This window comes from Medicago truncatula, chromosome 5 (genome assembly GCF_003473485.1).
Source record: "Medicago truncatula cultivar Jemalong A17 chromosome 5, MtrunA17r5.0-ANR, whole genome shotgun sequence".
Lineage (NCBI taxonomy): Eukaryota > Viridiplantae > Streptophyta > Magnoliopsida > Fabales > Fabaceae > Medicago > Medicago truncatula.
In genome coordinates, this window is record NC_053046.1 from 35303931 (window position 1) to 35321937 (window position 18007).

Here is an 18007-nt window from a genome sequence, read left to right on the forward strand (position 1 = left end):
GACCGTGTTAATCATTTGCTTTAAGTCTACTATTATCTATTTATCTGGGAGTATTCACTTAAGTCTTGGTATGTTTTGATTCAAAAAAAGTCTTAAGTGTGTTTGGTTTGGCGGCAGACAAAATTGATTTTGATAGAATTGAGTTTAAAAGAATTGTTTTTGGTTAAAAGTGAGTTAGATGTGAATTGATTAATGTTTAAATACATTCATTTAAAAGTAATTCTTATGAATTAATGTTGTTTGAATAGGTTGAATCAAAATTACTTTTAAGTGCATAATTACCAAAAATAAGTCCCAACTTAAATTACATTACTTTTATATTTAACTTTTTCTATTTTCCTTCATAATAATTTATCAAGTAATACGTAAAAATATTATCTTCTTATATATTAAAGTTAACAAGTAAGCCCTAATTTTAACCTAAACCCTATTGCATAATTTTACTGTTTTAACCCTAATGTTCACACCTAATCTCCTATTTTCATGAACAATCCTAATGCTCTCTCCTAATCTTCTTATATATTAAAGTTAACTAGACTTTCCACCCGTGCTGCCGCACGGGTCATATACATTGTAGATATAGTAGACAAAAACAAATCTCAATGCATATCAAAGAGAATGAAATATGTGGTCCCAAATATATGCAGATGTTGGAATTCGAACCTCAGACACCACGCTTATTCACCAAAAAAATATTAATTTTTATCAATCGTGTGTTACTTCATTCTTTTGTTAAAATTATATGTCAATATTATATTATTGGTATGTTACTTCATATTTTTCTTTTTTTTTTTGAAAAAATGTTACTTCATTCTTTTGTAAAAATTATATGTTAATGTTATATTATGTACCTAAAAATAGTTCATTCTTAAACTCAACATGTAAAATATTTTATTTAAATAATTTTCCTTTTATCGAATATTTGGCCTTTACCGTAAATGATACCCTTTAACTGTTTGTTGAAATGTTTCTTCCACCTGTTTATATAGATTGCAAAATTCAGGTTCATTTTGTGGTAAATATTTAACAAAGAGAGTTCAGTTCTAATTTGGATGAAAAATGTAATATTAACAAAAAAAAATGTTGCTATAATCTTTCAAAACTCTTTTATTCCAATAGGGCGATTTGTTTTGTTGAAGAAATAGGGCGATTTGTTTTGAAGAAAAAGGGGAAATAAAGCGATGCCGATTTGCTTTGTTCATGAAAATAGGAGATTAGGTGTGAGCATTAGCGTTGTTCATGAAAATAGAAGATTAGGTGTGAGCATTAGGGTTAAAACGGTAAAATTATGCAACAGGGTTTAGGTTAAAATTAGGGCTCATGAAAATATGAGATTAGGTGTGAGCATTAGGGTTGTTCATGAAAATATAAGATTAGGTGTGAGCATTAGGGTTAAAACGGTAAAATTATGCAACAGGGTTTAGGTTAAAATTAGGGCTCATGAAAATATGAGATTAGGTGTGAGCATTAGGGTTGTTCATGAAAATATAAGATTAGGTGTGAGCATTAGGGTTAAAACGGTAAAATTATGCAATAGGATTTAGGTTAAAATTAGGGCTTGCGGGTTACCTTTAATATATAAGAAGATTAGGTGAGAGCAATAGGATTGTTCATGAAAATAGGAGATTAGGTGTGAACATTAGGGTTAAAACAGTAAAATTATGCAATAGGGTTTAGGTTAAAATTAGGGCTTACTTGTTAACTTTAATATATAAGAAGATTAGGAGAGAGCATTAGGATTGTTCATGAAAATAGGAGATTAGGTGTGAACATTAGGGTTAAAACAGTAAAATTATGCAATAGGGTTTAGGTTAAAATTAGGGCTTACTTGTTAACTTTAATATATAAGAAGATTAGGGTTAAAACGGTAAAATTATGCAATAGGATTTAGGTTAAAATTACGGCTTGCGGGTTACCTTTAATATATAAGAAGATAAGAAGATTAGGTGAGAGCAATAGGATTGTTCATGAAAATAGGAGATTAGGTGTGAACATTAGGGTTAAAACAGTAAAATTATGCAATAGGGTTTAGGTTAAAATTAGGGCTTATTTGTTAACTTTAATATATAAGAAGATTAGGGTTAAAACAGTAAAATTATGCAATAGGGTTTAGGTTAAAATTAGGGCTTACTTGTTAACTTTAATATATAAGAAGACAAGTAAGCCCTAATTTTAACCTAAATCCTATTGCATAATTTTACTGTTTTAACCCTAATGTTCACACCTAATCTCCTATTTTCATGAACAATCTTCTTATATATTAAAGTTAACAAGTAAGCCCTAATTTTAACCTAAACCCTATTGCATAATTTTACTATTTTAACCCTAATGTTCACACCTAATCTCCTATTTTCATGAACAATCCTAATGCTCTCTCCTAATCTTCTTATCTTCTTATATATTAAAGTTAACAAGTAAGCCCTAATTTTAACCTAAATCTTATTGCATAATTTTACTGTTTTAACCCTAATGTTCACACCCAATCTCCTATTTTCATGAACAATCTTCTTATATATTAAAGTTAACATGTAAGCCCTAATTTTAACCTAAACCCTATTGCATAATTTTACTATTTTAACCCTAATGTTCACACCTAATCTCCTATTTTCATGAACAATCCTAATGCTCTCTCCTAATCTTCTTATATATTAAAGTTAACAAGTAAGCCCTAATTTTAACCTAAACCCTATTGCATAATTTTACTGTTTTAACCCTAATGTTCACACCTAATCTCCTATTTTCATGAACAATCCTATTGCTCTCACCTAATCTTCTTATCTTCTTATATATTAAAGGTAACCCGTAAGCCCTAATTTTAACCTAAATCCTATTGCATAATTTTACCGTTTTAACCCTAATGCTCACACCTAATCTTATATTTTCATGAACAACCCTAATGCTCACACCTAATCTCATATTTTCATGAGCCCTAATTTTAACCTAAACCCTGTTGCATAATTTTACCGGTTCACACCTAATCTCCTATTTTCATGAACAATTCTATTGCTCTCACCTAATCTTCTTATATATTAAAGGTAACCCGTAAGCCCTAATTTTAACCTAAATCCTATTGCATAATTTTACCGTTTTAACCCTAATGCTCACACCTAATCTTATATTTTCATGAACAACCCTAATGCTCACACCTAATCTCATATTTTCATGAGCCCTAATTTTAACCTAAACCCTGTTGCATAATTTTACCGTTTTAACCCTAATGCTCACACTTAATCTTATATTTTCATGAACAACCCTAATGCTCACACCTAATCTCATATTTTCATGAGCCCTAATTTTAACCTAAACCCTGTTGCATAATTTTACTATTTTAACCCTAATGTTCACACCTAATCTTCTATTTTCATGAACAACGCTAATGCTCACACCTAATCTCCTATTTTCATGAACAAATCAAATCGGCATCGCTTTATTTCCCCTATTTCTTCAAAACAAATCGCCCTATTTCTTTAACAAAACAAATCGCCCTATTGGAATAAAAGGGTTTTGAAAGATTATAGCAACATTTTTTTTTGTTAATATTACACTTTTCATCCAAATTAGAACTGAACTCTCTTTGTTAAATATTTACCACAAAATGCACCTGAATTTTGCAATCTATATAAACAGGTGGAAGAAACATTTCAACAAACAGTTAAAGGGTATCATTTACGGTAAAGGCCAAATATTCGATAAAAGGAAAATTATTTAAATAAAACATTTTACATGTTCAGGTTAAGAATGAACTATTTTTAGGTACATAATATAACATTAACATATAATTTTTACAAAAGAATGAAGTAACATTTTTTCAAAAAAAAAAAAGAAAAATATGAAGTAACATACCAATAATATAATATTGACATATAATTTTAACAAAAGAATGAAGTAACACACGATTGATAAAAATTAATATTTTTTTGGTGAATAAGCGTGGTGTCTGAGGTTCGAATTCCAACATCTGCATATATTTGGGACCACATATTTCATTCTCTTTGATATGCATTGAGATTTGTTTTTGTCTACTATATCTACAATGTATATGACCCGTGCGGCAGCACGGGTGGAAAGTCTAGTATGTTTATAAACTGTTTTCGTTACATTAGTTAATTTCTTTTTTCATTAAATTATTTTAATTCTTTTAACAATGAAAAAAAATCCTCTCAGCAAAAGAAGAAAAGCAAATCATCACAAAAAATTAAAATAAAAAAATGATAGAAAACCTATGATAGAAATTTAATGGGACAGTGAGTTAAACCTAACAAAAATCTATGTACCATCTTCTTCAACCTATTGCCACAACAACATTAAAGCTGCAAATCATTTAAACCTATGATAGATATTTAATGGGACATACTTAATTGAATGCAATACATTTGCAACGGTGAAGTGCAAATTGAGAGTAAGAGAAATTGGACAAAACGTAACTGAATTTGGCGGCGACTAATCCAATAAAAAAATTGTAAATCGAACCAACCCAAACTAAAATCGCAAAAAATCACATTTGTTTCACACATATTCAGATCATTTTTTACTTAACTGCATGGTTGGTTCGGTTTGTGATTTTTATTTTACCAACCAAACCAAACCGCAACATAAGAAAAAATTAATTAAACATATATCACCTAAACTAATACTCATTAAACTCAATGGACACTTTTATAAAATGACATTTTTTTCTTGTTAAGTTTCTTCTTTGCTTTTTATTTCAAAAATGTAATACTTGAACTTTTAGAGAAGGATAAAATCTTTGTCTTTTACATTTCTTACATAATATGATTACTTTTTGTCCACGTTTTTTTAATTTGGTCTATGTTGTTTGGTGAAAATGAAATTGCAATATTGGATGAAGTATAAAATATTGTTGAAAACATTGCTGGAAATATGTTGCGTGTTACCTTTTTAATTTGATTTTGATATTAAAAACAAAAAATTGTATTGTCTCGAAAATAAACTGCACTATCCATACCAATCCAAGTTGCATTGGTATGGTTTGGTTAGCTCTTTAAAAGTTAACCAAACTAAACCAAGCGTCGTACTTTTTTATCTCGCGGTTATGATGACTTTTATGTTCAAAACCGAAACAAACCACACCTCAAACACTCTAGTTTTTTCCGTTTTACAAGACATGTTTCTTAGCTTATATCTTATGTTATATACTCTCTCCGTTTCAAAATACATGTCTAGTTTTTGCAATGTGCACTATTCACTTGACTTACTTTGACTATATTTTTTTACTAATCTATAAATACAAATATTATCATGTAAGATTTGATTTGTCTCGACAAATATTTTCAAAATATTAAATTTTTATAATTTTTTACTTTAGATAATTAAAGATATTAACCGTCAAAATTGTACATTGACATGTGTGAAGTGGTTGACTTGAACATGTATTTTAAAACGGAAGGTATAAGTTAGCTTAAAAATCTTGTTTCGGATCGTCACTTTCTCATAAATTTATAACTTATTTTCAGTAGTTTAAACAATTTTTTTAAGCTAATTCAAATTGCTTATATTTTTTTTTTTTTTCTTATTCATCTCAATTTCGCTCCTTTAATTTTTTTTTTTTGAAAGAATTTTGCTCCTTTAATGTTAATTGAAAAATTTAAATATTAACTAAATGCATTTTTATTTTTTTGAGTGATTTTCCAGTTCATATTTATAAACCAGTTCGACCATAATTTTCACAAACACCATATAATCAATTAGTTTATCCGCGGTATACTTCATCGTCGAAGTTCCAATTGCTTCTATGGATTCTCAAACAGCGTTAGAGCTTGTCAAAAACGGTGTCACCCTTCTCTTCCTCGATGTTCCTCAATACACCCTTGTTGCCATTGATACTCAGGTAAACAATTTTCTCTTTCTTTTTTGTTCACAAAAAACTCTTACCCTTTTGCCATTGTTGTCTTTACCAACTTCTTGTTGAGGTTGTTTCCCTTGAAAGAATTGTTACAACCCCGTTTGGATAAACAACTTATTTGATAGGCGCATTATGATAAGCGCTTATGTATAAGCTATTTCTATAGTAAAAGATTAATTAAAGTTAAGTTGTTTTCATATAAGCTATTCTATAGTAAAAGATAAAATAAAGTTAAATTATGCATAGACTATTTGAGAAATATTTGAAAATAAGCTGAAAACTGCTTATAAGCATTGTTATAAGCTGTTTTTTTATAAGTTCTTAGCTCAAATAAGTTAGTCCAAACAGGCCCATATTGCTTATGAACAATGTTATAATCTGTTTTCAAAAGTTCTATCTACAGTGTCACAAAATGTATGCCATTAGATAAGTTCAAATAAGCCCATAATGTGAAAATTGAGTGAAACTTTGAAGCTTGTGGTGTGTAATTCTAATAAAAAAACAATTTTTATTGATGATTGTAAGTTTCAACTTTGTTTGAGACTGGTAGTATAATGTTTTTGTACTTTTTTGTTTTATAGGTGTTCTCTGTGGGACCTACTTTTAAGGGTATTAAGATGATTCCACCGGGAACCCATTTTGTCTACTATAGTTCTTCAACCAGGTTTGATTTGATCATTCTGCTTAATTCTGTATAATTTATTTTTCTTTAGTTCTTGTTATACCTGTCTGAATTAGAAAATGTCAGGGTTTTAAATCGCGGTCATAGTAACTCTCGCCACAATATTTGATATTACTCATAATCGTGGTTAAATGCGGCATCAATTGCTTCCGTGCTGCAGTTTTGGCAACATAAAAAACTGTTATGTAACGGCCCATATCGTGGTCGCGGACCTTTATTTGAAACCCTAGAAAATGCTAGCAACATGCTTCCTATTATTCTCTAGTATTTGGAGAAATTCGAATGTGTTCATCTAAATCACAAGGCTCATTTGCTTTTTACCGAGGCACATGCCTAAAATGGTGGGATCTGCGTAAATTTACTGAATAACAGAGAGTGTGTTGGAAAAAGTGTGTTAGACCTCTGTTGTCAAAAGCGGCCGCGCCAGCCGCTATAGCAGAGCGTAGCGGAAAAATCAGGACCACCGCACCAGGCCGCGTCGGCACATGTCAGAAGTGGAAAGCGGCCAAAGTGGACCTATAAATAGTAAAACAATAACTTGTACTAGTTGTATATAATTGGTATTAGCCATTTTCGATTTTGCTATCCCTTTTATTTCATATTATGAATACATCATGAAATTTTGAGTAATGTTTAAGGTATTTTAGTATTTCTTTTTGAATAGTATGGTATCTAGTATTAAATTTATTAGTGGCCACACCACCGAAATAGCGCCCGCTACGCGCCCTGCTCCCGCACCACGCCAATTATTAGGTTGGCCACGCCATGCCGCATTTCCGCATTCACAACAGAGTGTTAGACAGTTATGCAATATATGCAAGTGTGTTTTAGAGCCAATCAGTTCGTTGCAAAATCCTGTTGATTTATGTGGATTCCTATAATTAAATTAAGACAAACATACAGGAGTTGTAGGTTTTTTTTTTGTCTATAGTGATGTGGGGGTTATTTCCTAGTTTTTATTTTTTACATTTAAAATGTCAGCTACAACGTTGCTATAGCACCATAGGATAGCAGAACTTGAACAAATCGCTATTGTTCCACAATACGCTATTTAGTACAAAATGGTGGCTATAGCGTTGTAGTGTGCGGAATCTAAACAAACCACTATTTTCTGTGATCTACAATTAATAACACCGGGCATTTATATTTTCAAAGAGTTTTAATCTTGTATGCTGCCACATTGTACAGTTTTGTGAAATAACTATTGATCAAGCCATTGTTTATATCAGCTGCTAGAATCAGTGGTGTTTATTTCAAATAATTTTTTTTTTTTTTTATCATTTGATGCTTTGTTGTTCATTTTCATTTTCTTCTTGGCTTCCTGCAGAGACGGTAAGGAGTTTTCACCGATGATTGGATTCTTTATCGATGCTGGCCCTTCAGAGGTCTGAAAATCAGTATATTTATTTTTAACTTAACTTTTATGTTTTACGGTTTATGTTAAAATGTGTTCATTGCAGTTTTTGTGCATATTTATTTTTCGTTATTGTGTCTTGATTTAGTCTCAGGTACATTAATTAATTCATGCAACTTCGTTTCTGTTTAGCCTCACAAAAATGTTTGTGATATGCACAAAAAGTAAGAGTTAAGAAAAAATTTAGTTTCAAATATCCATGTAGAACTAATTTTCATTAGCAGATAAAAAACAAGCCAAAGTTGGATCCCGTTAATAGAGCTAGACGCTTAGAAGTCGTCCTGTGATTAAGGCCCAGACCAAACATGACTTGGAGTTGGACGTTGTGGTGTCCACTTGTTTACCTTTTTCCATTTGAGAGTGTAGTCACTGAAATCAGAAAAGGGGATATTGGATTCGCCAACCCTTCATTTTCTGAACTTAGAACAAGTAGATCCTTTGTGTTATCATGAATTTGTCACTCTGCTCCAACTAGTTGTGAGTTTATCACAGCATTCAAAATATTAACTGTGTAGTACAGCTCTATTACAATGTCATCTTGTCTGTGGTAGATCCTTTTTCATCTTGCAAGAAAATGAGTTTTAAAATCTTGTAAGGATGAGTTGAATGACTTGACAAAATATTTGACATTTGCAACCAATTTATCTCTTCCTTCATCTAAACTTTTAATGAGTGTCTTAGTAGATGAAGTTGGATGTATCAAATTTGAAATTGAAGTTCATTAACGTGACAAAGCGTATTAGAAATCTCTAGTATTTTTCATGGGAGGCAGAATGAAAGTAAACCTATCCTAAGCTTCATCCACATGAACATCCTAAACAATTTTTACGAAAACCTTGCTTATAACAACAAACATGTTTATTAAGATAGAAAAGATTTCAAGCGATAACTCCAACAAGTATTACCTGTGGTCTGTGAAGAACCAGTTTGATTACAATCTCTTTCATTTTTAAGCTCATCACTGAAGAAAATGAATGAAATTTGCTGCATGAATAGCTTTTAATTGGTCATTACTTTTACATGATGCACCAACAATCATGACAATGAAATTCAACTTGATAAAAAACATTGACATGAATATCTTGCTTAGATGCAACAACTAATGCCAATTGCGAACAGTATACAAAACATTGAACATAATATGCACAAGGGGATTCATTTGAAATCAAAGCTGATATGATGGAATTATGTAGCGACACGTGGCTTGGTGTCAAAATAGTAGTGTTATATTTTAACCAACTTAATGATGGCTAAAATGGTAAATGATATCTGAACTTGATTTGTCAAAGTTAACCAATGCTCATTTGTTTGAACCTGCCTGCGGTCTGAAAATCTTTTAAGAATGTAATTGCATTTAAAAGAATAGTAAAATTTGTCTACTAAAGAGTATTTTGATCTCCTGGCCATGCAGGTAATTGTTCGTAAATGGGACCAACAGGAGGAACGGCTAGTCAAAGTATCTGAGGAAGAGGTATCCATTTATTAAGTTTTCTGAAAGTGTTAGCCAAGCTAGTTCTTGTATGATATATTTGGGAAATTTGTGCTTTTAGTTGATTTTCCCTTAATAAAATGTGGGGATGCCCTTAATATGCCATAGAATCAGTGCTCAATTGTGTTTGAGTTCAAGTATCTGGCAACCACTTAATGAGCGAACAAATTTTCTGCTTTTATTTTATTTAACTCCAATTAAAAAAGGCAAACTTTAAGCCAGGATAACAATGTCTTGATCTGCCTCAATCAAACACTTTTTCCGATCTCCTTTTATCTAAATGCTCTTATTTTCATGCAATGTAATTAAACTTTATTGATTTTGTTCCTTTTATTGGTGTTTAAATTGTTAAACGAAAGATGATAAGTATCATTCTATGTTGAGGATATACTAACATTTGTATTACCCTACATGTTTTTACTTGGAACTTCTTTCTTTTTTCATCCACTTCTTTCATTTTTGTTATTTCCGTTATATAATTTTTCTATAACTCTGTCTTTCGGATTTCAAAGTTGCCATTTAGTTCACATGTGCACCAGTCATTAGAAAATTCATGATTCATATAGAGCTAAATAAGAAACTTTGGCTTAAATGCTTATATTTTAAAGTCTATGTGTTGAATTTCATGCTCTTCAGTCTTCAATTTATGGTATATATTTATTTATTTTAACTGCTTTTCTTCTAGGATGAAAGATATAGGCTGGCTGTTAAAAATATGGAATTTGACCGACAACTTGGGCCTTACAATCTTAGCCACTATGAAGATTGGAAACGATTATCTGATTTCATTACAAAGAGCATCATCGAACGGCTTGGTATGCTTTTTGCTTGAGTGAGGTGTCTTTTGTATTAAACTGTTTCTTGATATTGTATTCTTGTTTATTTATGAGCAGAGCCCATTGGAGGAGAAGTCAGTGTTGAATGCGAAAATGATATGTTTAGAAACGCTCCTAAAACACCAATGGAGAAAGCACTAGACACGCAGCTGAAGGTTGATAATTCTGCAACATCTGTTGGCAAGTTGCAGAGAAAAGGGTGTTATTATACTTCCATTCCACGTGTCGTAAAATGCAAGGGGATCAGTGGACAGGAACTTACTTCTTTGAATCTTGACAAGGTAGGCATGCACATACTATTGAATAATTGGTTCCAAAATGTCATTGTGACAAAAGAGTGTTGAAATCGGTAATCTTATCTTATAGTTAAGGGAATGCTTAGATTGGCTTATTGGAGCTTATCTACTGGCATAAACACTTGTTAGACTGTCTGGAGAGCTTATGGAGACAACTTATGACATGCCCATAAGCTGTTTTCATAAGCTCTCCAAGATAGCTTATGAAAGCAACTTATAGCTTATATGTAAATAATACCTTATTTTATCTTTTGTTAAAGAAATAACTTATACATAAGCACTAATATGCAGGGACGAAACCAGAATATATTATTGGGGGTGGTGAAAATATAATACCGACTTGAAACACAATTATTTTATTTCTAACTTCAACTTTGTCTCCTACATTATATATTATTTTATATTTTAAATAATGTAAACAAGTGAGACACTATTTATTTATTTATTTTTTTATAAAAATACTGACTTGACAATTAACATTACATATTTTTCTTAGATAGATATCAATAAGTGCAACAAGTTTGTTTTTCTATTTTTATAGAAGAAAAAATAAAAAAGTGCAAGTCATTTAGTGGAAGTGCAAAGAAAAGTGTTTATGATATAAAACTAGGGTGGCGAACACTATTTATATAGAGGGGGTGTTCATGGTATTACATGTTATGGGGGCGGTGACCGCCCCCATTTTATATATACTTTGGTCCGTCCCTAAGTGTTTATGCTATAAGCGCTTGAGTAAACTGTTAATCAAACAGGGTCTTAACCTGTTGCTTTTTGCTGATCTGTGCACATGTTTTGTGTTGGTGTTCTCAGACACAATTGCTAGAGACTTTACTGGTAAAAGATTATGGAGGTTCTGAAGACTTGCTCCTTGGAGAACTGCAGTTTGCATTTATCGCCCTTATGGTATGGTTGAGAAAACATGGTTTCTTTATAAATTTGTTAGTCTTGTTGAATCGACTATGATATTTTGCAATGGTGCAGATGGGTCAGTCGTTAGAAGCATTTCTCCAGTGGAAATCCTTGGTTAGCCTTCTGTTGGGCTGCACCGAAGCAGTAAGTATATTTTCTCAGTCGTATCTGGTTTGAAAATTGTTTCTTTTTGTATGCTAGAAATGGTTCATATAGATTTAATAGCATGGCTTGTTTATCAACATTTTTGGAGACTTAAAAGATGCACACAACGTACACAACTGTTACATGATTACCATTATGATTCTCATGGATTTGCTATTCAATTTACTTAGAAGTGAACCGTCAGTATTCAGTTTTTATGATTGGTAAACCGTTTCATGGGGTGATGGGGGTGTTGATTACCACAATTAAGCATTAAATAAAGTGGTTCCATGACATTTGCTTACAGTGCAATGGTTACTTTTGTTTTCATGTGTGCTTTGTTAGACGCTAGTTTTCTCTTTGAATCTGTGGCTTTTGGTCTTCTGTGTGTTTAAAGACAGTCAGTAGATTTGTTCATGATAAGAGGCACCATTTTCTTCCCTTTTATGTAGAGTTCTGCAATATATTTTTCATACGAACAATTTTCACTTCTTAGGACATTTTATGGTGGTAGGGTCTAGGTTATGATTGCATACGGATACAAGACACTTATTGATTATGGTAAGACGTGTGATATTTGATAACTTAGGGTTCTTTTCTGCTTGAAGTTGTAATATATCATTGATATTTGATACATAATATTTACATGACTTTATGTAATCTTTTGCAGCCTTTCCACACACGAACACGGCTATTCACCAAGGTAAACTTTCGATCTTTTTACTTCCTTCGGAAAATATCATATGAGGAGCACTAATAAACAATATGATAATATAAGTGCAAACAGTGGCATTATTATACATTTTTCTATTTATTCATCCTTCACTGTAATAATTGTAATGTAGTCTGGGAACAAAAAGCAGCTGAATCCGGATTAAGAGAATAAGACAATCTCATGTTGTATGCCAAATTGTTAATCAATTTCCTTTCAAACAATAAAAGTATTCCAATATATTAAAAATATAATATCTTTATTGTATGATTTCTAGTAATTTAGAGTATGTTGGGAGTCGTCAAACTCATTTAAATGATGGAAAATGAGAACTTTGATTTACTGTCCAAAAGTTCGATGTTTTAGCAGCTTGCCATACTTCAATATTTTCTTACCATAACTATTTGTTGTGTAAGTTCAGTTAAGGTCTTTATATTGGGCAACAGCAACTTCCCTCTTGTTTGCTGTTCTTTTTGTCTCACCAAAAAACTGATACTTAATATTTGTGAATTTTTGTAGTTCATAAAAGTAATCTATTATCAACTAAAATACGGACTACAGAAAGATCGCAAGGATAACACAGGACCACTATTGTTGGATGATTCTTGGTTTTCTACTGACAGCTTTTTGCACCATCATTGTAAGGTATTATTTATGAACTCAATACTCAAATGCATAATTTTGATCTATTTACGTAGCTTTCTTTGTAGCCGACCCCACTTAGTGGGATAAGGCTTGATTTTTGTTGTTGTTGTTGTTGTACCTAGCTATCTTATTAAAAGAAAATAGACTGGCGCCTAATTTGATCGCGATTTGTATCGGCAGAGGGTGTTTTTGTACCAACAAGGCTAAAAGTCCTGTGTTTTCCAACTAATACTGATTAGAATTCATATCTAATTTTCGTTATGGATATTTGATTTGCTGAGTTGAAGTGGAACTAAAGCTTGTTGTTTTGGAATTGCAGGAATTCTTTTCATTGGTGCTAGATGGGTCTGTCATTGATGGAGATCTTTTAAAATGGGTATGAGCTATGAGCCTATGTCTCCATATTTGCTATAATGTTAATAAATGTTCTATTTTGTTTTCAAATTATGTCACTCAGTATCGTAAAACTACTCTAAATTAGACTTGGTTGAGATTTTTTACATCTGTTGAATTGTAATCTTCCCTTTTCTTGCAGACAAGGAAGTTTAAGAAGCTATTAGAGAGCAATCTAGGGTGGGAGTTTCAGCAGAACAACGCTGTTGATGGTTTGTACTTTGATGAGAACGATGAGGTCAGTGTGTACAAGTTATTTCACTTTGTTCTGTGTGAATTTGTTTTCATGCGCCTTAATCAATCATCTTATTGGTTGTTCATTTTGCAGTTTGCTCCTGTAGTAGAGATGTTAGATGATGAAGCTCACGCAGTTTAGAAATGTGGATCATGTCATTACTTGGCTACAAAAGGGTGTTTTTGAGGAATCAAATCTTGAGTATCATGCCACTTTGCATGACCTTTAGCCAACTTAGTGTGATACACAGACCCTTCACTGACATTGTACAACATAACATATGTAAATACATCTTAGCAATGGATAGTGCAGAAGATTAGAACCCTACCAGAAGCTTGAGAAATTGTTGGACTAGGATTGTTTTCAAACTTAGATGACTGTTAAAAAACACGTCGGCTAGACGGTTTACGAAATACTATATTTGACATGTTTTTTTTCTTTCTTTTTTCAAAGTGTATACTTGACATGTTGCTAGCTTTTACTGATAATATTACATGTTGCTTGATGAAGTAGCAATCATTATCCAGTATGTTTAGATATTTCATTGGATGCTAGATTGTGTTCTATCTAAATTGATAACATGTTGTCATAGATCATAGATAACCTTAGCTGAAGGCAATTGGATTCCAAAGGATAAAATAAGTTGTTGAACCAAGAGAAGTTCACTTGTGAGACAAGCAATTAACCTAACTGTGGAACACAAAATTTGGCCTAATTGGCATGCATAGGTTGTGACTTTAGTGGAAGAGTGAGCAAGGAAAAGAATTCCATGCTCTTCTGTAGAGCTTAGCTACTATAAAATGTAGTAACTGACATCTAAATGGGATTGGCTGAGTTTGTTGACAACAATAACAGACCTAAAAAATCATGAGTTAAATCAAACTAGTTTCTAACCGACCTTGTACATGTTGAGTGAGGGTTCAATGGATGGTGGTATGGTAATGAAAAGAGTTTGCAAAGTGATATCAACTGCAGCAGGTGGAGAACAATGAAAATTGTGCTTACTCAAACTTTTTTATGATCTAAAAAGCTACTTTGAAAATAGACTAAATTTCAATCTAATGTATGTTTGAATTTTGAATGAATTGATAGTGTAAAATTGAATTGAATGTAAAATGATATATGTTTAGATACATTCATTTAAAATGAGGTCAACAATAAATTTGAATATAAATCTTTAAAAAAAAAAAATTGAATATAAAAAACATTTTTATAATTAAAAGGTACAATTTTTAACTTCAAGTAGAACTAGTTAGATATAAAGACGAGATTAATGCTACAAAGAAACCAAACACTACAAAATTAACTCTACACGTGTATTGAATAAAGGCGGCGGAAAAGCAATGCGAATAACGTTTGGATTCTTTAGATTTGCGAGGGAAAACAATCTATTTGATGGAGTTATTTATGAGTTTGAGCTGATCAAGAGGAAGCCTCATGTTGTGTTACAAGTTACGGCGTCTCACACGGTAAAGAGCTGTTTCACATTCGTTTATGCATCAATTATATATTTTTTACACTTTTTACTTCTAATGTCTTAACTGTTGTATACTTGTATTGTAATTCATATAGGTCGTTTGGTTGGTTGGTAGAATTTTTAGTTACTATCATTAAGCAATATCGACTAAGTGTAGTTAGTAACAAAAGCTCTGAATAAAATTTGTATTCATTCTTTCTTATTATCTAATTTCAAATACTCTAAATGTGAGAGCGTGTTTTTCTTTCACAACATGAACCTCTCACACGTCATGCCACATACAAGTTCATTATTCTTTGTTTATAACATGAATCAGTGATCTGAATGTGTGAATTGTTAACACTTATTAATTACTAACCATCTATGAATTGCAGGCGGAGAAAGAAGTTAGGGAAAAATAGTAATGACATGGACATGTACGATCAATTTTACACTAATGTTTATGGAAGACACTACAGTGTATCTTGTATTTTTTAGGAGACCAAACCAAAGTTTGACATGCTGTTTGTGTTTGGTTATACGGTGACAAATATTTAGCTCGATCAATTGATTTTGAAAATTGTTGTTCCCATATTTGATAAGGTTGTGCCACATTAGTAAAATACGATTTTGCCCCTTCGGCAGTTAACTGCCGAGGAATTTGAAATCCGGCTGCAGTTAACTGCCGAGGAAAAGCTCGGTAGTTAACTGCCGAGGAAAACTGATTATGCAGACAGTGGATTCTGCATAATTCTAAATATTTTCAAGCCATTTTTTCGGCCAGTTTTTACCTGTAATTAAACCAGAGCATTTTCAAAGGCAAAATAATTCATACAACATTGAAACTCGGACATAAACAAGATAAATACAATATCTTTTACAATTGTCCATAATTAAATTAAACCGACATTTGGTTCAAATTACACAAACGTTTGAAATTCATCAAAAGGTTACAAGGTGTTCATAATTAAGTGTCCATAATTAAACAACTCATTACACATCATTAAATTAAATTCATACTTACATTCAATGCAATTGCATATGGAACGAACATATATATATAATATATTATCTTCCACCATATTCTGAAACATAAATCTGACGTCGCTATCGTCGCGAATAAGCCAAGGCATATAACTTACCGTTTTCCATGCGTATTCATCTCTATCTTCTCCCAGGTCTATGCATGGCATTTGACCAAACAAGTGACGTGTATATTGATTTTCACCAAGATGCTCAAAATAAGTGTTAAGTTGTGCCTTCAAATCATCAATTGTAAATCCCGCCTTATTTGCTTGATGACGCGTCCACTCAAGCAATTCATCTCTATCTTTCGACTTAACATCGTCTGGAAAAAAAACCTAGCCGTGTCGACCTCGTGGGCTTGAAGTGGGAGGACACCGGAGCCGCCAACATACTTTGAAGCTTCAACATGGACGGAAGCTCCATCAATGTTTGATTTAGCTTCAACCTTAGGTGGTTTGACATCTCCGGAAATTTCGACAAAATATTGTTTTGTCTCTCCCAGAACATCTTCCGCGTTCTCTACCATTACTATAATTAAACAACACATAAATATGAATTAACAACTAACTAATGCATAAACATCAATGCCATAATGAATTAAAAAACAAAAGAAAAAAAAAATTAGAAAAAATGGATAGCTGCCGTTTTTTTGTTGTGAAATTTTTTCACAAGAGTTCCTCGGCACCTTACTACCGAGGTTTTCCTCGGCACCATACTACCGAAGTTTTCCTCGGCATTTAACTGCCGAGGATTCCCATGACAGTGTTCTACGTAACTGACGTAGAAACCCATAACATAACCAAAAAATCAATCGAATAAAATGCACAATACCTGTTTTTTTACGTCAAAAGTGTGTTGATACCTCCTATGCTTGATGCTTGAATGATTTTGGATCAAGAATTGATAAAAAAAAATTATTGGATTTTGGGATTGAATGGAGGTGGAAATGAAGTTGATGATGAAAATAGTATGTAGGGGGAGCAGGTGACTGTTTCATCTGATGAAACATTCTCTCGGTAGTTAACCTCGGCAGTTAACTACCGAGGTTTTCCTTGGCAGTTAACTGCAGCCGGATTTCAAATTTCTCGACAGTTAACTGCCGAGGGGGCAAAATCGTATTTTACTGGTGTGGCACAACCTTATTAAATGTGGGAACAACAATTCTGATTATTTTAGTAGAATATAAACTGAACTATATTTGAGTATAATAAAATGAGTTGAACCATAACTGTAATTGTAAATATCATGTTTTGATAATTTCCTTAGTAGAATGATCCAAAACTTAACAAAGAAAGAACTAGATATTAATAGAGTTAATTAAGGACGAGGATATGAAAACAAGAGGTAGAAAATAAAAGATAAACAAGTGATTATGGAAGGAGAAAGAAATAAAAAGTAGAGGAGAGTAAATATATGAGGGAGGGAGGGAGGAAGACTGAATGAAGAATGCAATGGATTGGGTAGGGAAGTAGTAATTAATTTATAGATGGTTAGTAATTATTGTATGAATAAGTGAATAACTACTAGTTTACTTGTTTTTCATATTGAAAAGTGAATGAATTATTGGTAGGTAGCTACTATTACTAATATAACTTTTTCGTACTGTTTTTACATTTTGCCAATGGTTTTTGATAGTAGTTTATCTTATGGTTACCGGTTTGAAAGGTGGTTTTGGTTGTACAATCTCTCATGTTCTTTCATGTATTTTTGTTGAGAAATGATATTTGAACATCCATTTTATGATAATTTTTGTGATAATTTTCTCTCTCATACTCACATTACTTTTTACTTTATTTCTCTATTGCTTTGGTTTTCGTGTAAATACCAACTTTTTCTTTGTAAATTATGGTTGTCTTAAAAATTGTCAATTAAATGGTTGTTCAAATAACACTCCTCATTTTTGTTTT

General features: G+C 32.0%; 1 protein-coding gene and 1 long non-coding RNA gene across 2 annotated transcripts; one reads left to right on the top strand and one right to left on the bottom strand.

Moving 5' to 3' along the window:
* Positions 1-5675: 5675 nt before the first annotated feature.
* On the top strand, positions 5676-14134 carry LOC11439395 (protein AAR2 homolog). The gene is made up of 13 exons (XM_003616349.4): positions 5676-5848; positions 6445-6527; positions 7873-7930; positions 9371-9430; positions 10134-10263; positions 10342-10565; positions 11391-11483; positions 11562-11633; positions 12304-12336; positions 12865-12990; positions 13310-13366; positions 13526-13621; positions 13712-14134. Exons 1-13 carry the CDS (start codon positions 5753-5755, stop codon positions 13757-13759), a joined length of 1176 nt encoding a protein of 391 aa, XP_003616397.1. The 5' UTR covers positions 5676-5752; the 3' UTR covers positions 13760-14134.
* A 1793-nt stretch (positions 14135-15927) lies between these two features.
* On the bottom strand, positions 15928-17632 carry LOC11433181 (uncharacterized). The gene is made up of 2 exons (XR_003012209.2): positions 16932-17632; positions 15928-16628 (listed from the first exon to the last, which is right to left on the bottom strand). It is a non-coding gene; the product is annotated as an uncharacterized lncRNA (long non-coding RNA).
* Between the last annotated feature and the right edge of the window lie 375 nt (positions 17633-18007).

What these genes read in the sequence shown, in the direction of transcription:
- LOC11439395 (XM_003616349.4), top strand. Translation starts at nt 5,753, where the DNA reads ATGGATTCTCAAACAGCGTTAGAGCTTGTCAAAAACGGTGTCACCCTT. An exon ending in TTGTTGCCATTGATACTCAG is followed by an intron (nt 5,849 to 6,444) that starts GTAAACAATTTT and finishes TTTGTTTTATAG; the next exon opens with GTGTTCTCTGTGGGACCTAC. An exon ending in TGTTGGGCTGCACCGAAGCA is followed by an intron (nt 11,634 to 12,303) that starts GTAAGTATATTT and finishes AATCTTTTGCAG; the next exon opens with CCTTTCCACACACGAACACG.